Genomic DNA, 22,103 nt, shown 5'->3' with positions numbered 1-22,103 from the left:
TCTGGGCAGCCTGGTCTAGTGGTTGGCGACCCTGCACGTAGCAGGAGGGTTTAAACTTAATGATCATTGTGGTCCTTTTCAACCCAGGCCATTCTATGATTCTATGATTCTGTTATACTTATTATTTTGCATTAGTAACTGACCAAAAAAAATACTTAACAGAAGTCGAAGTTGCTTCATGCTCCCTAGCTGCAGAATAAAACTTAAGTACAGTATTACTTTGGTACTGGGACCAGGACTACTTAACATCTTTCTTGGTGATGTAGGCAATGGGATTGAGTGTACTCTCAACAAGTCTGTGAGCAATATCAAGCTGCATGGTGCTGTCAACACACTGGAAGGATGGGATACCCTACAGAGGGACCTAGACAGGCTTGAGACTTTGCCACGTGTGAACTGTATGAAGTTCAACAAGTTCAGGTGCAAGGTCCTGCACATGGGTCAGGGTAATCCCAAGCACAAATACAGGTTGGGCAGAGAATGGATTGAGAGCAGTGCAGAGGAAAAGGACTTTGGGGTGCTGGTTAATGTAAAACAACATGAGCCAGCACTGTGTGCTTGCAGCCCAGAGAGCCAACCACTCCTTAGGCTGCAACAAAAGAAATGAGGCCAGCAAGTCAAGGGAGATGATTCCAACCCAAGTCATTCTCCCTCTCTGCTTTGCATTCATGAGGCCCCACCTGGAGTGCCCAGGTCTGAAGCCACACCAACAAAGAAGGATGGACCCGTTGGATCTGTTGGAGTCGTAAGAGGACTCTCTTACGAAGACAGGCTGATTGAGTTGTTGAGCCTGGAGAAGAGAAGGCTCTGGGAAGACCTTACAGCAGCTTTCCAGTACCTAAAGGTGGTCTCCAGGAAAGATGGGGAAGAACTCTGTGAAGGAATGTAATGACAGGGGTAATGGCTTTAAACTAAAAGATCTAATCTAAATCTACCCTCTAAAGAAGAAATTCTTTGCTGTGAGGGTGGTGAGGCACTGGAACAGGTTCCCCAGAGAAGCTGTGAATGCCTCATCCCTGGAGGTGTTCGAAGGCTAGGTTAGATGGGGCTTTGAGTAATCTATTCTAGTGGAAGGTATTGCTGCTCATGAAAGAGGAGTTGGAATTAGATGATCTTCCAACTCAAACTATTCTATGATTTCTTCTAATTGGTTGCAAAGTGTCAAGGTACCAAATTGTACACAAGAAAGCTGTACATTCAAGATGTGTAATTGCTCAGGAATTACAAACTGGTTTATACCATTTTAAAAGTTAAGTGCTAATTTCTTTTTGCTTCTACGATTTGCACTTTTCAGTGCGAAACTGACAATTCATAAAGCAAAGATATCAAGATCAATTGTAAATGAGTAAAAAAAAAATTACACTGAACATTCTAGTTTTTGGTTTTTTTGTTTGCTTTTGCAAGTCATGAGAGTTGTTTCACAAGAAACCTACAGACATGTACTTCTTTTATTTACCTTCAGTGGCACAACTTTGTCAAGTCTAATTTCAGCTATGTCACTGGGAGAATCATCTGTGGTGTAAGTTCCTTTAACCAACTCTAATGATGTCCATCTATGAGAATGAGTTGAATCTCCAGTATGATCACTCTAAATCAAAGAAACAATGTCATTTTAATATGTTTACATTACAAATACATAGCACACATGCAAATATGCATCTTCAAATACGCAAATATATAATGCTTCCTTGCAAAATTTGTTGTACAAATAATTACAAATAAAACAAAAAAAGAATTGTTTAGAGTCAATAGTGAAGTTTTTCAATTAACAAGAAAATTACTGAGCAGACAGAAAATCTTTCATAGCAACCTATGCTTGTCCTTCAAAAGAAATTAGAATAGTCACTTAAAATGAACAAGTGAGTTTAAAAGAACAGAAGTGTGTCTTCATCACAAGAATACAAAGTATGTATGTTATAGGTGAGTACTTTAAAAGCACAAAAGATGTCTTCAGTCTGACCACACTGGCAGGCTATTCTTTTATTTTTTTAATTATTGGTGTAAAATGTTTTAAATTGGAGTACTTTTTTTTCTTATTTTCCTTTGCAGTATATGGAGACATACCTGTTTCTAACTTACATTTAGAAGTGAAAATCTGAATACAAACATTATCTGTAATTAAGATTTCAAGGTCATAATTGACTTAAGGAACCTACTGGAAGTTGTATGTAGCTTGAAACACCACAAAAATCACTACCAAAACATAAGCAAAAAACCTTACAGCTGCACTGGTAGCTTAGACTGTATAAGCATGTTACAATATTTCATTGTGGAATATATTATGGAAAAATATTTTCTTCAGCTTTTTTTTCAAATGTAGTACTTACATCATCAACTAATACTTCCAGCTCATATTCATGAATTCCTCCTCCACCATAAACGGAAAATCCTACTACAACGATGCCAGCTTTGTCCACAGAGAAACATATTGCATCAGGAGATCCATTCCCAGTATTCCAGCTTCTTCCCTGACTTGTTTTAGTGAATCTGTTTGGAGTGGATTTGACAGAATGAAGAGAGTTCAGACCATCAACCTGTAGAAAATTAAATAAAAGCAGGAAAAGTTAACTGCTAAATACAAGACAACTTAAAGAAAGAAAACACAAGTAAAGTGAATTAAAATTTAATTTTTTCAACTGGGAAAATTTTAAGCCAACTCATACATAAAGACATAAAAGATGCCACATATCAGCTTCTTTTAAATATTATCTAAAAAAGTAATATATTTTGCAGTAATTATGAAATAGCGAGAGATAACTAGAAATCTTATTCCTAAATTTTTCACATATTTAAACATATATAATATGAATCATCAAAAAACATAAAATTTAGCCATGCTCCAAGAAGAGTTGCATATTTCTGCCTGAAATATGGTCAAGACCAAGAGAGTAAAGAAACAGATATTACATAATAATAAAAATATATTTAATCAATGCAACCAAAGGTTATGTACATTCTGTGAAAAAAAAATAAAATAAATTGCTGATAGTACATAAACTGGGATGTGAGTTTAATAAGACTGAATAAATTCCTATCATTTAACAATATGATAGCTTCATACATAAGCATATCTGGATTTAAAAAATTTAGATTCATTACCATTCTCAATTTTCCAATACAAAACAAACTAGCTGGAGACAGTCTAATGAAAGAATACATATATGCAGGGATTTGAAAAATTTATTCTTTAATATTGAATATGCAAAGGACAATAATATTAAGGAGGATCAAGTGTATACAAGAGAAAGCTACACAACCCAAAAAGCAAATTCTGACCTGCAGTCAAAAGCAGGCAGGACATGTGGAGGACCCTATGATAAAATGGGAGATACAGAAACACTCCGAGATGTGGCACTGCCTCCAATGAGCTCTAAAACAATATATTTTGAGTGTGTACTTGCATGGGTGTGCATGCAAAAAAGAAAAATACTCACTTTGTAAAAAAAAAATAAATAAAAATTACAGTACTCTTCAGCCATAATAAAGTAGCTATTTTTCAACATTGTTCAACTAACATAGTGAATATATATGCTTTTAAAAAACTTACATGTCTGAAAGCTACTGAGAACAATTCCAATATCTCTGATAGATATGTACATTGATAGAACCACTGTCACAGTCTGTATGACTTTCATAATATATCTGTACTAATCGACGACTTCTAGAAATGAACTTAAGAAACTTTACCTCAGATCCTAATGCTGATGCTGTAAGCTCACTCACAATACTAGCAAGCAACCCACAGGTATTAGAAACCAGATGTGAAGAGAAAAGTTCATTTTCTCTCCTAAGGCTGTTCCGGACTGGTAAAACAACAATGACTAACATCTTTTCCAGCACTTCCCGAAAGCTTGTCATCCCTGAAACATTTTCTTCACTCTGCACGATGAAGACAAAAATGGCACATAATATTGTTTATTCTTTTAAAATTTGCTTTCTGTACATTACAAACATTAGGTAATTGAAGATTCAGTGACATTAAGAAAAACAAATGTCTCGTGGGTAAAAAAAAAATAAATCTAAATATTCTCAAGGCTATCACTGCACGTACTCCTTTGGAAAAAAAAAAAAAAAACAAAACTAGATATTCTTAATTTCCAGAATGAACTGGCATTCACATTGTTTACTATATAGGAAAAATATCTAGGTGTCCTATCAGGAGGTAGTATTTCTTACAGCCCTCCCTGACATATGGAGTTTAAGCATTAAATAGATTACAGCTACCTACTGAGATCTCCACACCATGATTTCTCCACTGTCTAGAAAGAAACTCAGAAGGTTTTTGGCTTTGTTGTTAGTGAAGAGAATTTCTGTGCAAACAAGAAAGACAAAGCCAGGGACAGGAAACTAAGAAAAACTGGTTTTCCTTCTTGAACTAAGAAGGTAAAATAAATCTAAGCTTAGGTACCTACTATCTCGTCTATCTAACAGTGATATCCACTGTTTTTCAGAACAATTAACCATGAAAGTCATTCCCAATAAGGAAAAATAAAGCTAGCTCTACTGATTGGAAACAAAGGTTTGTCCTTCTCACTATTTTATCTCCCATGAATACTCAACACTGTATGTACAGGGAAGTCAACAATCACATCATGCAAACCTGTATTGATAGCCACACATAACACTTGATCTTTAGACGTTAAGAAAGAGCTGTATCTGAGATGAAAATACTATCTTAGCATTTAACAGTTTGGGAGGGCTATTTTTTTCATTAACTTATGAAGCTGCTGTCTATGTCCATGAAAATTCTAGCACAAAAATGGTCTGCAGAGAGATGTTACATGTTAGAGACATGGTCTCAGAAAAACAGCTCTGTTTTGAATTTACCTTTAGCTAAAGTCTCCACAGTTTTGTTATTAGCAGACTCCACTTTTATTTAGTATTTACCTTTCATGTATTAGTCACAGTTTTGTAAGACCTTAATCGTTCTTGTCTTCTAAACTGAATATTATTATCAAGCAGTTCCAGATCTTTTTCATCTTTACCCTTTATATTCGTATATCTTTTCCTAAATAGAAGATACTACAACTGCAAAAAAACAGCATTCAATATCTTTTGATCAGGATAATGTTGAAAACTATACAAACTGGACTTTCCTTGTCTAAACCGCTCACTGACTCATTTAAAGATTACAGTTTTTGAGACATGACTTTTTCTTATCAAAGATGTGTCCTCTTATTCTTCCTCAAAGCACTGAATCTATCTGCATACTTACTCCTGTGACCATGTGCAAAAGCTGAGAAACTTGCAGGAAAGACTGTCCAACAGAAGACAATTCTGAACTATATTTCCCCTAGATTAACACTCAAAAATAAACAAGAAACATTTTTTTCTGAAACAAGAAAGAATTGTATGAAGTATTCCAGATCAAAAGATAAAAATTCACTAAAATACTGAGAGTTCCTGAAAACAGTTTTTTAAAAAGGAAGCACTTAGCCAAATACAGTTTCATCCTTATTTAGTCAAAATTTGAATATACATAACTTGCTGCAAAGTAAACACATTTTGAGATTTTTAAAGTATATCCTGACCTGACTCAGTTTTTCCATATGTGAAACTAAAAGGGGGAAACGATGGGCCAGAGCAGAGTCATTCTCAGTGCTGACTTGTTTGACCACTGATCGCAGCAATGCTTCTCCATCATAAGCAATTGGAAAGATAGAGGTCAGTTTTACTGACGTGTGGCAGAGAGCAGACATAACAGCAGCAAGAAGCCGACTACTGGAGGTTTTGAAATTTGCTTCCTGGATATCCTAAAAGCACAAAAAGAAGTAATTAGAAAGGTACTGCTGCATTCAAGGTCAGTGAGGAAGAACACTTCTGAAAGGAATTTTTCAGTTTTATAGTAGTTATAAAAATTATTTAAATAAACTATTTAATATACCTATTCTGTTAATTTTACATTAACTTCTCCTAATGAACTTTCATTTAGATCTTTCACATTGGAATAATTAAAATTCACTGTCTACCATGTTTTAAAATAATAAACCCATGAAAACTACTTCTGAAATTGAGAGACCCCTCAAAGACCTCTTATAATTAATCAAAACTTAATTAGACTAATACATTAAAGAACTGGTTCCCTCTTAAATTTTAATACAATAAATGAATTTTCAAGCCAAGAAACAAACTGTTTATATATCATTGCAATCTATGCAAACAAACAACTAGAATACTTAGACATAGGATGATTGTTCGTAATTAGCAAGACGGTCAGAAAACGCTGCACATAGGATAACACCGCTAGTATCTCATCCACTATGCTGGATGAGAGCACAGTTGCAAAATTTAATAATGAGAAATTATTTGAGAAATTATTCAATTATTACCGATAAAATTGTATAAAAAATGTCATAGATATGCTTTTAAGCAAATATGCTTTTAAGCAATGTGCAGCAACAGAAATCATACAGTAAGTGTGGACTACACACTGAAAAAGCAGCTGCTAATAGCTACAGTAGATTTTCTTTACTGTCCCAGAGAAAAAATCTCTTTGCTAAAGGAGACGTAAGTTTCTATTTGCTGAATCTGCAATCGTCTTCTTTTTTTTTTCTTTTTTTTCTTTTTTTTTAACCATAGCAGAATTCAAACTGCAATTCAGGATTAACATACAAAATGAATAATGAATTTAAATAGTGCTTAGATTCATTGAGCAGAAGAGCAATCTAAGTTGTAATATTCACTTGTGGCATTTTAAAATACCTGGTCCAAACAATTCAGCAAGTCACAAAGACATGCCCACTGGAGAGATGGTGTTGGATAAAATGAATGAAAGCAAGCTGTAAAAGTATTATGGCATTCTTGAAGAACAGCTTCTAAAAGACTCAAGGGCTGACTGAGATATCCTTGGGGATCATTGTCCAACTTGATCATGCAATGATCAACTCCTTCAGATAGAATTTTTCTCAGCAAGGTCCTAGTTTTTCCAATGCAATCTGCCAGTTTACTGGTTTCTTCTACAACCGCCTTAGCTGTAGCTAGGTTACAAAAAGAAGAGCATTAATGTACAGCAAAATTCATATAAAATGCATATTGTACAAGCAAGTATTATAGCTAGAACTTAGCAACACTAATGAATCTATATTTAGAGAAGTTAATTTAACAAAGCGAAACAGCAAAGGGTGTTAAAGTACATCAAAGAAATTGGAACATCAGAAACTTCCAATTTTCTAGTTTTTCATAATACATACTGCAATTTAACGTATGTACTGCTAAACTATAGGCATGAAAAACATTTAAAATTTAAATTGTATTCATTACCAAAACAGCTATTATGCAGAGAAATGCAAAAAAAATGAAGAAACAAAATAGACTAAGAGATCCTGACTATCAATTGTAACCAAAAATGGAAATACACTTGAGTTTCAGTGCAAACATAGGGTGATGAACAATTGTTAAGCAGTTAATTGCAAGTATCCCATTTCTGAGTGCAAACCTCTTAATTGCTCCAATAAAGATATCTGTACAAACAATTTCATCCTACAGCACACTCTACAAGAATACTTTGATCAATTTTTCAATGCCCCACACATTATTATTTGCTAATAAATAGGAAACAAGTGAACCAAAAAAAATACCTGATATTGGATATATTTCACAGGTGTAGACCCTCAGCAACCTCAGACAGCAAGTACCCACAAAACGCAACCTTTCTAGATCTAACAGAGTAGCAGTATATTGGAATCCTTTCAGTCCACGAAGTTCTTCAACTCCTAGCACCAGTGTTGTCCAGCTCCAGTGAAGAATGCTCAATAAAGACTCAAAGCATTCCTATTTAAAGGATATGGAAGGAAGACAGGTTTTGTATTAAAAAGAAAACAAAAAAAAATGAACTTTCTGCAGCGCAATGAACATGAGCCGACAATGTGCTGAACATAAGCCAACAGTGTGCCCAAGTGGCCAAGTGGCCTGCATTAGGAATAGTGTGGTCAGCAGGAGCAGGGAGGTCATCATCCCCCTGTACTCAGCACTGATGAGGCTGCACCTCGAGTACTGTGTTCAGTTTTGGGCCCCTCGCTACAAGAAAGACATTGAGGCCCTGGAACGTGTCCAGAGAAGGGCAACAAAACTGGTGAGGGGTCTGGAGCACAAGTCTTATGAGGAGCGGCTGAGGGAGCTGGGACTGTTTAGTCTGGAGAAGAAGAGGCTCAGGGAAGACTCATGGCACTCTACAACTTCCTGAAGGGAGGTTGTGGTGAGGAGGAGTTTGGCCTCTTCTCCCAGGCAACAAACAGGACCCGGGGAAATGGCCACAAGTTGTACCAGAGGAGGTTTAGGTTAGACATGAGAAAAACTTTTTCTCTCAGAGAGTGGTCAGGCATTGGAATGGCCTGCCCAGGGAGGTGGTAGAGTCGCTGTCCCGGCAGTGTTCAAGAGATGTCTGGATGAGGAGCTACAAGATATGGTTTAGTACCTTGTGGTAGCAGTGGTGATGAGAAGACGGTTTGACTAGATGATCTTACAGGTCGTTTCCAACCTTGTGATTCTATGATTCTATGATAATAAGATGAAAAGCAAAAATTATCTATATCCAGGTTTGTGACTACAAACATCTACTGTACAAGACATAAAATCTACTTGAGAACAAGCAGCCAGAGAAAGCAGAGAATACTTCACTGTAATCATAGAATGGTTTGGGTTGGAAGGGACCTTTGAGATCATCCAGTTCCAACCCTCCTGCTAGAGGTAGGGACACCTCCCTCTAGACCAGGTTGCTCAAAGTCCCATCTAGCCCAGCCTTGAATGCTTCCACGGGGATGGGGCATTCACAACCTCACTGGGCAACCTGTTCCCGTGTCTCATCACCCTCACAGTGAAGAATTTCTTCCTAATATCTAGTCTAAATCTACCCTCTTCCAGTTTAAAGCCATTTCCCCTTGTCCTGTTGCTACCTGCCCTTATAAAGAGTCCCTCGCCCCAGCTTTCCTGTAGGTACTGGGAGGCCACTGTAAGGTCTCCACAGAGCCTTCTCCAGGATGAAGAGCCCCAGCTCTCAGACTGTCCTCATAGGGGAGGTGCTCCAGCCCTCTGATCATCTTCATGGCCCTCCTCTGGACCTGCTCCAGAGGAGAAATAGCTTTAGCATAATAAGTCAATTTGTATGTTACAATACTGTGCATGTGATGCCTCTCAATTATTTAAGAACTATAAACTGTATTCATCTGTAACACAGATTTTTCAGTAAATTTTACTTGCTTAATCTGCACTGAGTCACTGCAGATCAGTCAATACCTATCTTAGCTTAGGCTTAATTTTAAGAAATCTTCAGAAAAAGTAAAACCAAATCAACAAACGAACAAAAATAAAACACTGAAGTTCTTTATATCACTGTACCCATATCTGTCATGATAAGTAGACAGAAAAAAAATCATATGTTACTTCCACATGCACACCTTTCAGTTTTGTTAAGTATGAATGAACACGCAGGAAATAGGATTTTTGATAATACTCACCACTGAAACTGTTCTGGCAAAAGATCTCTTTAAAATATGAACAGGTTCACTGGTTTGCTGTTTTCCTTTGGATGCACTGCCATCACTTGTTGGTAGCCTGGAAGAACAATTTGCAAACTGACCTAAATTCTGCACCAAGCTTTGTTCTTTGTATTGCTTTGTATTGAAGTACAACAATGGAAGAGAAATTTAAAAGAATTATCTAGAAATGTTCAATTTCAGTGTAGTCTCTTCTAGACCTTCACCCTTTTAGAATAAAAATCAATTATCTGTTCAACTAAGAGCAGTGTGACAACTGAGAATCAAGTTGAAAACCCACATGAAATGTATGAAATTATATATTTTACTTCTTCAGACAATATTTTTAGAACCAGAAATGCCATTTCTCACAGAATACTAGGTTTTAGTATGTGTAGGCTGCATCTTCATTTTTGTGTTGAGACATCTATGCACAACAGGCACTAAGAATCAAACTCAAAACTGTCTATGAGTATTTGTGGAGAGAAAATCAGTTCACATCTCCTGAAGGCAGATGCAAGTTTGTGCATGTTTTATCCCTCCGACTTAGCTCAAACTGCAGTCTAGAAAGACAAAACTTTATGTACTATAGGGAGGGAATTTTTTTTTCAGGAGGGAAATCAACTTTTTATGTGAGTGGATAGTGATAGCACAATGCAGTATGATTCTAAACTAAAGAGGGAAGATTTAAATTAGGTGTCAGGGGGAAATTTTTCACTGAGAGTGTGGTGAGGCACTGGCACAGGCCGCCCAGAGAAGTTGTGGATGCTCCTTTCCTGAAGATATTCAAGGCCACATTGGATGGGGCCCTGGGCAGTCTGATCTAGTGCATGATTTAGTGATTAGCAATCCTGCCCACAACATGAGTGTTGGAACTAGAGATATCTTTGAGGTCCATTTTAACACATGCCGCTACTAGACTCATCAAAAACAAAAAACAAAGAGGGGAGCAAAGAAGTACAAACATCTAGAAAAACTCTCATTTTTAATAAAAAAGTTTTTTCTCCCTGGATATTATAGAGTCCCTGAATTGAATTTATTTTAATTCTGAAGTGTACAGGATCTTGTTTGGAATCGCTAATACAATAAAGGCAGCACATGTTAATGCAACACCAATCCTCTCATGCTACTTGTAACTCTTCAGCCATGTCCTTCCTTCAGAGGGCTCAAAACTTACCTTTGTTTATAGCTATGTCTCATAGAAATTAACCAACTGATTAATAGTTTGTGCAAGGGCTTTATGTACATTAGTCAAAATGAAACATTCCTTTGGAAAGAGTGGCATTGACTGATATAGAGCATTCATTTGGAAAAGTCAACTGCTCTGATAAGAAGCCTTGAAAAGGACACAGTGAAAAAAGACACAGCATGAGAACTGTATATGTTTATGGTCTTATGACCTTAAATGTATAAGGAGATACACGTTTATATTTGTATCACATCATATTTGAGGAAATCTGAAAGATAAATTAATACAGTGAAAGAGTTCTTGCTTTTTAAATCCAGGTTATATAATATTTATCATCGGAAGAATAAATTTATGGTAACTAAGAGTAAAGCGTAACTAATTTTTGCTTTTCTGTTTCATGGATGTAGTGCAATGTGAAAAACTGTTTAACAGTATTCCACTCTAAAACGAATACTACTAAGTGAAATACTTTCCAACTAGAAAAAAAAAAAAAAAAAGGAATGTTAGATGAAATGAGGCTCTAAAGAACTACGAGATTTCATTAAAGCCATTTGTTTCCTAATTAAAATCTCAGAACACAATATATAAAAATTAAAAACATATATTAAAAAATAGAAATTAAAGAAAAACTGTGAACAGATGTTGCTATAGTAACGGACTTACTACTTTTCTTTGAAACTGTTTCCCCTAAATTTTGAGGTACTTATCTTCTTAACTTTACACAATAATAATGTAATGAAACATGCTTAACAAGGCAACTGTTCAAAAAATATGTTGATAAATTGTTCTACATAGAGGTCAAAACATTACCTGTAGAGTAACTGCGGGATCTGCCCTGCATTAACATCTGTACCATTATTTGATTTCTTGGAACTTTTAAATTGAAAAACAACACTGAAAGAGGAAAAAACAGAGAAAACAATCATTCAAGTAATATGAGATCTCCTCTTCTGCATTAAGAAATACAGAAAAAAAAATACCCATCATCTGTAGTAATAGAGGCCTGTCCATGAGATCCACAGTCACTGCTAGGTCCTGACACTCTTGCCCAGGCTACATACCACCAGCCAGCTTGTAGTAGTACTGGTTCATCAAACATCATTGCATATTTCTCTCTAAGAGAAGTAAATTTAAAGAAAAGATGTATCTGAATTAGTTTATAGATTAATCTTTAACAAATTATACTGTTTATACAAGAAAACTGTAGTTTTTAACCTTAAGTATCTACTTATATTTGACATTTAACAATATTTTATTAAAAAACATAGTAAAGTTTATTTTTTGTTTGTTTTAAATTCAGAAGGACTTGCAAATTCTTAAGTCTAGCATAGTCTCGCATTTTTACACAATCAGTTATTAAATGTACAATTCAGTTTGAAAGATAAGGTTAACTTAAAATGTACAATAACCTAATTGAATTTATTACATAATGCTATAAGTAACGTACTCATTATAAATTTAAAATTCATTTTCAGAAAATTACATGTAAATTTTTTGATAAATGACAGGAATTTAGGCATAGGTTATCAGATATTGCTTGCGAACATTTAAGAAAGCATTAAAATGTCTATTCTGGAAATCTTGATACATAAGAATTGAAAGAATTAGTTATGGATTATTTCAGTGGTAAATTCTTTCATATCTGGGAATGTAAATGCAGGCTAAACAAAAGTCAACCCATTCCGTAAGCATAAAAACTTTAAGTAATAACTGCTTCTTTCCAAATAAGCTGAAGCACCCCAACCCCTCTCGCTTGGTTATAATAATTTTATACTGCAGAAAGTTTAATGATAAGTTGTTAAATACAAATACCCATTTGCATCCTTCTAATATGAGTATGTAAAAAAGCTGTTGCAACTTTTTATTTCCGTGAGGTATTTGGCATTTTGCTACTTATAATTAAGCAAAAAAAGTGTGTTGGTTAAAGTTTTAGTTTCCGGGCTACAAGTGCTAATAAAATTGATCATCTCAGCCAACATTTAAATGATTTTTAAAAGTGTATGAAGGAAAAACGAATAATCAAATAGGTAAAAGTAAGTAAAGAAACATCTTACCTAGCAGCACAATCATATGCTAAGACATCTGTTTCAGCAAGAAGGTCACCATCAGTCTCATGATCTCCCCCATCTGGACCCAATTCAAACAACTGGTAGAGTAACAAATATATATATATATATATATATTTATATAAATAAATATATATGTCTCAGCTGTTAGAAAGCTAATAATATGCCACTTACTTTTTGTCTCTTATTCTGTAAACTGTGTACTACTACCTTTTTCCCTTCCCAAAAGTAATTGCTAGTTTCTATCACTGATAGGCAAATTTGCAACTGGAACTCATGATTTTGTAATGATATGAACTATTAAAAACCTGCAATTTACACTGTCTTCCCAGCCTTATGTCTATATATATTCTGATATTAAGTGTAGAAAATCCCTAAATCTTGCTGAATAGCCTGAAAAGACAGGCTGAATACAGAGCATCTAAAAAAGGCAAAAAAAAAAAAAAAGATGCAGGCTTTTTAGAGTGATATGTACTGGAGATACATTCAACTCCTCTGGATAGGGATAAATTGACTATTCTTAAGTCAATAATGCCATAAACAGCCCATGGGTATGACAAAACAAACAAACAAAAAAAACCCACATCCTTTTACAAAAGAACATGGGCTTCTTACTCAGTTGAAAATCACTTCTACAACTTGAATAATTTGAGAAATTCTCACAATACATGCCTTCTCCTTTAAGCCCCTATTTTTAATATGCAATTAACTGTAGTAGGACTGGATCTTATTAGCTTAGGCCATAAAAAAATTGAACAAATAATACAAGAGTGATCTCGCAGGGTTACTACCTTTAGTATTTAAATATTAGTATAGCAACCAACTTTCTTTTCTTTCCTTAGTCATTTGCAATTCTCAGTGATTGTATTAGAATAAACACAAATTTACAATTATTTATTTCAGACCTCCAGTTGTGCACATTACTGCTAACCACATACCAACAATTAATTTCCCTAAAACAAACTGCAGCCCTATCATCTGAAAACAGAAAACTCAATAATCCACTAAATGACAAATAAATGATAACAGTAGCATGTTTCTTATACACAGACTTTACATAAATCTCATACAGCTATTAGCTCTTTTCTTTAAAACATTTTTCAAGACATTTCTGAAATTCCTATTAAATGCAGCAACATTTATCAGAACTAAGATCTCTCTACTAATCACACTATCTTTACATGAATTTCTTTATTCAAAGACAGATTTATTTAGTTATTTAAATCAGTACACATGCTCCAGTCCTAATCATCTTTGCATGGCACAAATAAACACAAACTAAGCATGCCACTTCAATTTCCTCTCAACTGAAAAATCCCAGCTGAGATCAGTCTGGGAAGAAAATGGCAAAGAAATGGAGAGAAGCAACAGTTCAGCTGGTACCAAAGGAAATCCAGCTACTAAAAAAGCATTATTTTGTTTTCGAGAGGCAGTATGCCATGCATCACACAGGATGAGTTTCTAGTCAGAAAACATAAAATGTCTGCAAGTTTTCTGAGCTTTGTGCACATTGATACAGAACCATTCTACCTACACCCGTATCAGCTGCTGGTACCAATAAGATGGCATAGCATTCAGTGAAGGTAAGAACAAGCTAGATCTTGACAATTAAAAATAGTAATTCAGAGTTCTCTACCTCATCCACCTGACCTGCTTAAATTTCATTACTTCTTACTAAGAAGCCTGGTTCCAGTTGTATAACTAATGCTTTTAATATACAGTAAAGCACTAATTCATCAAGAAATAAAATGAATGATGTTTTCAGGTGGGATTTCTAAAGTTATGAGACAGAAAAAATGTTTTAAAAAAAAACCCCAAACCTTACCTTTATTTTAGCAGTGTATTCACCCCTCCCTCCAAAAAGACCAAGACCACCTAACAAAATATCTGTATCAGCACAGAAACGGATAGCTTCTACTGAGTGGGCTGAATAACCCCAGCCACCACCATGACCTGAAGGGGAAAAAAAACAAAAACCACAAGAAAAAAAAAATTAAACATATAGTTAACCTGTCCTAGTCTTTTATTTCACAAGCTTGATTAATTTATGCTATAAAATGTTATTGTGTACATACTTTCAAATCGGTTAACAACACTATAATCTTCTTTAGAATAAACTTTCATTACTGCTTGAGTCTCTTCTTCTGTATTTGCTATACCCATTTTTAAGTCCTGCATAGCAGCCAAAGTATCAAGACAACCTACAAGAAAGCAAAACCAAGAAATGCTCAAAACTTATTACTGTTTATTGCAATCAGTGAAGTGGAAATTAATACTAGTTAAAAAGATTAAAGCAACTTAACTACTTTGTCCCTAAACCACACAGAAGCTACTACTGCATATTGTTTGATTAGGTTAGGGGTCAGTGCTATCAAATCTAAAAATATTGTATAAGATTGACTTCATTCAATTTTTTCATATTCCTTTTTTAGAATAATCAAGAAACATGAATGTAGTTGTAAGTAAATTGCCAACAGCACTCTCATTTTTTCATTACTTGTTTTACTTTTACTTTCCATATTACCCAGGAAGAGTTGATGTAGCAACTTAATAATGGGCAGATTTGAGAGCACTCATAAAAAGCTTATTTTACACATGGCTACCTAAGAGACCTTATTCTGACTCAAACACAAATAATGCTCTTGTAACACAATTCACTACAACCACTGAGCAAGTAATGTAAAATCATTTTCAAAGCTTTGAAGCATAGCGTATGTTGCAGGTGGCCGACTTATACATGACCACTGCAGGATTATTTTTCATTTTGGTAGGATTTTTTAGACTATAAAAAGAAATTACATTACTCTTAATATCTTGCTGTACAAAGCTGCAAAAAGTAAATTCTAGTAACAAATATTCAATTTATTTAATAACTACAGGGTGCAAAAAGCTGCACATTTTTTCCTATCTTTTGAAGACTGCAAATTAACCTAACCATATTGACTTTGTACTGCAACATTGAAGTATTTACATAGGAAGGTTCCTAATTTTGTTTTCCTTACTTCTAGTAGTGATTTCCATCAGAACTATAAAATCATCTAATATCATTAAGATAGCAAAAAATAATTATTTTCATTAAAATTAATAAATGTTAGGCTGATCATAAGTGTTAAGAGCAATGGTGAAAGATAAAAAAAATTGACCCTACCGAAGTAAAAAAGCTCCTAGATTACAATTCATTTACACATTGTGTGTCTCTTTCATCTAAGCTTTTGACTTATAAATGTGTACCTAGAATGTGCAAAGCTGCATGAGATCTGGTGGTTAGAGCTTTGGAACATGTTGGCAGAGCAAGTTCTGGACTCAAAATACTACACCGGGATTGCATGTCTGGAGCTGAGGGAAGTCTGGAATCCGCAACTACAGCATTGTAACTCCACAGTTCCCTAGCATTTGGTCGAAACCTGGAGTAAGACAAAACAGTAAAATCTACTTAAAAACTAACTGATAATTAAATTTTATAACCTATTTAATGTGAAATGTAGATCTGCTTGCATAAACTCCTAGAAGTGAACATCATTACATCAAATACATATAAACTTTACTAGCTTAACACACCAGCAAATGGAAAGACCTAAAATTCTTATTGTACTTGAAGACAATCATATTATGGGTTTACAGATACCAGAATACAGACGTTTTTCAATCCTCATAAATATTAAAATGGTATAGTCTACTAAGCAGCATGAATTATTAGCAAAGAACTTTAGACATAATGGCAGATGTGCCCAAGAATGATAAAGATAACAACTACAAAGTTACTCTCTTTAAGTAAGTTTTAAAAGATCTTGAGAAATCCAACATATTTTGGACTTTTTAAATGGATAACATCACACTCCAAGTTTTTACAGGATTACTGAAAATGGCAGCATAAACAAGAGAACACAAAGACTTTTCATAATATAGATTAACATGCAGAAAATGACATCTTTGATATCAGTACATAAAAGGAAAAAGCAGAAGACATGTCTGATGTATGAGAGGAAAATACTTTTTCACTTGTTACATTGCACCTAAAATGCACAAGGAACTAAGACAGTACAACTGAGATGTCAGAGGATACCATGTATTCTTGCATCTGGGTCGAAGTAACCCCCACTACTGATACAAACTGGGAAATGAAAGGATTGAGTGCAGCCCTGACAAAAACGACCTGAAGCTACTGATGGATGGGAAGCAAGGCATGAACCAGCTCTGTGCCCTTGCAGCCCAGAAAGTCATCTGTATCCAAGGCTGTATCAAAAGAAGTGAATCCAGCAGGTTGAGGGAGGTGATCCTGCTCCTCTACTCTGTGCTGGTGAGGCCTCACCTGGAGTACTGTGTCCAGATGTGCAGTCCTGAGTACATGAGAGACATAAACCTCTTGGAGCATGTCCAAAGGAGGGCCACAAAAAGGATCTATGGAATGGAACACCTTACCTGCGAAGTGACCTGATAGCGGCCTTTCAGTATGTAAAGGGGAAACTACAGGAAAGAAGGGGACAGACTCTTCAGCAGTGTCTGTGGTGACTGAACAAGGCTAAACGGTTTCAAGCTTAAAGAGGGTAGATCTAGGTTACATGTAAGGAAAAAAATATTGTTAAGTGAGGGTGGTGAGGCACTGGAACAGGTTACCTAGCAATGCGGTTGATGCCCTGTCCCTGGAGACTTTAAAGGCAAGGCTGGATCAGGCCCTGGGCAGCCTGATCTAGCTGTGGTGTCCTTTCTCACTGCTGGTGAGTCGGACTGGATGGCCTTCAGAGGTCCCTTCCAACTCTAAGGATTCTATGATTTTATGATTATTCAGGATTTAAACAATTAAGCAATTTGTAACTTTATAGACATATACAGATGCATATAAAGCCATGAAATTACTTACTCACTTCAATCACAATATTAACTTAAAAAAATACAGAACTGTGAAGAAAATCTTTAAAATGTATGCAGTCAAGAATGCTGAGACATGTACAGAAAAAGTGGCCCCTTTATTTAAATCAGCATGAAAAAAATGGCTAGTAGTAATAGTAAATATATCAAATATTTTATGACTAATGAGTATACTTATTAACATCCCTCTTTAGATTGCTTTAGTATTCTCTATTAAACAAGCATGGAATCTAACACAGAAATAAGTCTGCAACTAAAGACTTCAAGAGTCTATTCTTCAGTTAAGTCCCTAAGTCTTAGATTTAGTTCTGAAGTCCCCAAATTTTTGCAAGACAATAGAACAACACCTCAATCCACATTTACCCATGATTTCATCTTTAAGTTACTTTCTTATAATGTGAAATGTGAATTTGAGCTTCATCCAATATCATTTTAATAATGTTGAGTGGTATCACCTGCCTTTTTCTCCCCTGAAACTTCCCGGCTTTCCTGTGGACAGGAATAACTCCAGCATTCACAAACCAATCTTTCATTCCATGACCAAAAGTCGTTATGGAAAGTGAGTGCTACTCTTCCTTATTTCAAATCTGAGCATAATTTAAGTGAGAATGGGTGCCATGAATCTCAGACACTCCTGGGGATGTGCACAATACAGGACTATAGTCATGTTGGGAACTTCAGAGGTATTGAAGAATTACACCTAGCAAATATGCATGCTTCAGTGTTAAGTGGCAATTAAATTCTCATGTCTTGATCTTCGATAAAGACATCCAAAGTAGAACGCAGGTAACCTACAGAGACAATTTAAAGATCTTTTAAAGACATAAATCTACATGACAGTATCTTCTCCAGATAGTGCAGACTAGCTTGTTCCCTGCTTCCCTCCAACTTTAAGAGACTATTCCGTCTTGCCCAAGTTTTCCAGCAATACTTGAATGAATATGATGCAAAAAAGAACAGAAATTGAAAAATTAAAATAATAATTTCTTTTGGGCTTAGTTGAACATATAATCTAAAAAAAAGTTAAATAAGATGCATGAAAGAGTAAAAATTGCTTTTTGTTTACCAGGTAAATGAATAGCATCAAATTTCCAACCTTCCAAAATACTTTTTAAAGCACTTTTATATTATGACTTTTAGAGCTATAATTCACACTTGCCTCCAAATAACATCATAGACAGGATCCAGACACACACCAGAACCTTGAAGGTCTTCCTGCTCAGAATCATTGAATGTTTTGCAACTGCCATCTACTTTGTTTATCAGGAGACACTTAAAAGGAGGAGGTTCTGACATTGAAGCAGGTACCAAACCTGGATCAGGGAGCAAAAGGAAAAAAAAAGAAAAAAAGACTCTACTAATTGCATGTCATTTTTTTGTGCACAAAGCATTAACACACATAGTAGTGAAGAAGAAATACTGCTTACAGCAAAAAAACACAGTAAGATTGCAAGAAAATCCATGAAGTACAAAAAAATCCACAGACTTTTGCACTCTTTTTTCTAATAAAATTAGTTACCAAAAGGAGCTAGCATCACCATTTGCATTATATGTAGAAGGTAAAAATATTTTAATTCCCTTAATTCACTTTTTCAGCTTGTTACTCCTCTATTGTTTGCATGACTGAATATGATCTTTCTCCACAAATTCTGTAATCGTAATAAAATATTCTAGAAGAGTTCTTGCCTATTATGTGCCTGCTTGCAAATATCTCTGATGTAGCAAGCACATGAGAATTAATGAGAGCTTCATCAATCCGGAGGAAAGTCTGGTCTCCACTTGCTCCAATCCATGTTGCTTTGCGTCCATATTTAGAACCAATATTAGGCATAGGTGCTGGTTTTGCATTCCAGTAGGGCATATCCAGAATTGGTCTACCAAGCTGACCTTTCTATAGAGAGAATGCAAAAAATTAGTACTTAATAGTGAGTCTCAAAGATGAACAAGTTAGACAGCTTCAGCACAAAAACAGTAAGCCATCTGGAAGAGAGAGCTTACTGAAAAACTACCTTCAGAAAATAATGTCCACTCTAAGAAAATGTCTATACATTTAAATAGAAGTTTTTGACAAATGCTTTCCCCCCTTTCCAGTTAGATTTTCCAGTTATTTAATGAGAACATAATCAATTAAGACCAGAAGTTTTGTCCACTTTTAAAAAATTACGTGTTATTTTTGAAGAGAATGTACTATTTACCTAAGAAACATCAGAAGAAGTCAAACAAAGAATGAAAAATAACTGTTTGTTATGCTAAATGTATGTAATGCAGTTTGTAGTCATAGAAAGGCTTGGGTTGGAAGGAACGATAAAGATCATCCAGCTCCAATCCTGAAGTAGGCAAGGATTCTACAAACTAGATCAGGCTGCCAGGGTCCCATCCATTCTGGCCCTGAGCGAGGGATGGGGCATCCACAGCTCCTCTGAGCAACCTGTTCCAGCACCTCAACACTCTCTAATGAATATATATGCCTTGACACATATTACTCATGCTCTTTTTTCTGCTTATTTTACATGTCAAATGAATACAGTCTTAAACAGTAAGTTCATTTTCAGTAAAGTATTTCTATAATAAAATGAATGTACTGATACTATTGTTCTTTCTTCTAAGTAGCTGTACTTGTAAAGCACAACTTTTTCATCTGTACGTCTTATTTCTACTGATGCTTACCCTTCAGTTATAACTAAAACCAAATTAATAAATAAAAAATTGAAAAATAATTATTTTCAAAACCATTTCTTGAAAATCTCATTTTTTTGTATTGAAAAAAATTATATTTTGCTTCCATTTCTCTAAATTTTTGCCTATTTAGAAATTGTTTATCAATTTTTCATTTGAAACAGGCACTGTGTGCTATGAGAATACATCAAACTATACATAAGCAAAATTAGTGAAGACATTTACAAGTAATGGGCTTGAGCTTCTCTGACTTTATAAAGCTTTGAGTGAACTTTCAAGCACAGCAGCAGAAAGAGCAGACATAGAACAGGTAGTCTAAATATGGCATCAAAGCTTTTTGTTCTGTTTCTGGGTGACTGTTAATTTATTTATTTATTAAAAGAGAGGTCTTTAAATTCTACTTCTCAAAGTGAATTTGACTTTTCAGGGGTAGCCAAAGCTTAAATTTTTTAAGTACCCAAGTCACTTTTGACAAAGACAAAAGCTATAACGTAGAGGCTGAAAACCAAGAAATATTAACTAATTTAAGTGCCATTTTAAGGCACAGTTTTAATTAAAAATGGTATTTTCAACTCTAAAATTTAAGTCTTCACTTTTTTTTGATTTTCAGTAAAACAACAGATTTCAATACATGACATTTCTGCTGTGTTTGGCAGTAGACAGTTCTAAAAAAGATAAAAATTCAATGTCTATACTCCAGCTGTTATCGAAAGGACATTAGGAGGAAAGCATCAACAGCAATTATTCTGGAGAGACGGTAGTGAGGGAAATTTGCAAGGACAAGGAGACAAAGATCTGAAGTCAAAATGAAGGGGAATTAAACAAAGTTGAAGTGCTTATTTAGTGAATACACACAATGATTCCAATGGATATGAGGGTTACATGCTAGGTGCATATGAAAGAAAAGTACTAGAGTTATGCTGTGTCATACTGAGCCAGAACTTTTTCCGTAAATAAAACTCATTGTAATTTCTGTGGAAGAAAAGATGACCCTGATATTTTTCTAATTAATACAGGTAATATAATATGCAAGAGATTTTTATTTGCAGTGGACCTTGTAACAATAAAGAATTTGAGAAAACTTGTCCATCTTATGAAGCAACTCAGTTTTAAATACTAACATTCTATAGAACATAAAAATATCAGTAATAACTGGAACCATGCTCTTCAAATCACATCAACATTAGAGGCCCCATTTTCAAATATGAGACGTAAATAAAAGAACATGCAGCATCCACGAGTTGTTCTGTGCTTGCAAGTATAAGCAAACAGTTTTGAAAGGTCTTTGAACAATACATTGATCATAAGCTTATTTCCATAAGTAAACATTATTATTTCCTTACTGAGAAACTTCCAAATGTGAAAACCTGGCCATCCATTAAGAGAATAGCTGTATGGTTGCTTCCAGCAGTAACTTGTGTACTAGGACCTGGTAATGCTTGCACCAAAGTAGGACATCCCCTATATTAAAATAAATTGATTTTGTTTCAATACATAATTACTCAACATATAGTATATTAGTATTACTAGGATTTCACTAACTGAAATATATTCACTATGTTCACATACCATATGGTACCAAAATCAAGCAATAAATTACTTACTAAATGAACAGGATCTCGAAAAAGTGTGTCAGATATTTAAATCTATGCCCTATTGATACAAGGAATCAGATCAGGTACCCTTTTCAATTAAACATAGGAATAAAAATAGTTAATCTATATTATTCCAGGATTACATTAATGCTACTGTGGTTACAGTAATATGTATGTGCATAAAGACATATAAAATACACAGCAATGAATTGTAGCATTAAAAAAATTCTGCAGCGAGGAT

At 34.8% G+C, this 22,103-nt stretch overlaps 1 protein-coding gene across 17 annotated transcripts in view; it reads right to left on the bottom strand.

Moving 5' to 3' along the window:
- MYCBP2 (MYC binding protein 2) overlaps positions 1-22,103 on the bottom strand; it is a 216,164-nt gene that overhangs the window by 92,488 nt on the left and 101,573 nt on the right. For all 17 annotated transcript variants that reach the window (XM_085215694.1, XM_085215695.1, XM_085215696.1 and 14 more), the window contains 16 exons: positions 21,611-21,728; positions 19,278-19,482; positions 18,751-18,904; positions 15,957-16,129; positions 14,801-14,926; positions 14,551-14,678; positions 12,714-12,805; positions 11,640-11,774; positions 11,470-11,553; positions 9,453-9,549; positions 7,578-7,770; positions 6,703-6,977; positions 5,532-5,753; positions 3,688-3,879; positions 2,328-2,534; positions 1,457-1,588 (listed from right to left, as the gene is read on the bottom strand). In XM_085215694.1, coding sequence (XP_085071820.1) covers positions 1,457-1,588; positions 2,328-2,534; positions 3,688-3,879; positions 5,532-5,753; positions 6,703-6,977; positions 7,578-7,770; positions 9,453-9,549; positions 11,470-11,553; positions 11,640-11,774; positions 12,714-12,805; positions 14,551-14,678; positions 14,801-14,926; positions 15,957-16,129; positions 18,751-18,904; positions 19,278-19,482; positions 21,611-21,728 — 2,533 coding nt within the window. The remainder of the gene's footprint in view (positions 1-1,456; positions 1,589-2,327; positions 2,535-3,687; positions 3,880-5,531; positions 5,754-6,702; positions 6,978-7,577; positions 7,771-9,452; positions 9,550-11,469; positions 11,554-11,639; positions 11,775-12,713; positions 12,806-14,550; positions 14,679-14,800; positions 14,927-15,956; positions 16,130-18,750; positions 18,905-19,277; positions 19,483-21,610; positions 21,729-22,103) is intronic.

The sequence above is a fragment of the Meleagris gallopavo genome, chromosome 1 (assembly GCF_905368555.1).
Source record: "Meleagris gallopavo chromosome 1, MGAL_WU_HG_1.1, whole genome shotgun sequence".
NCBI lineage: Eukaryota > Metazoa > Chordata > Aves > Galliformes > Phasianidae > Meleagris > Meleagris gallopavo.
The sequence above is the reverse complement of the archived record's forward strand: the minus strand, read 5'-3'. Positions and strand labels throughout refer to the sequence as shown.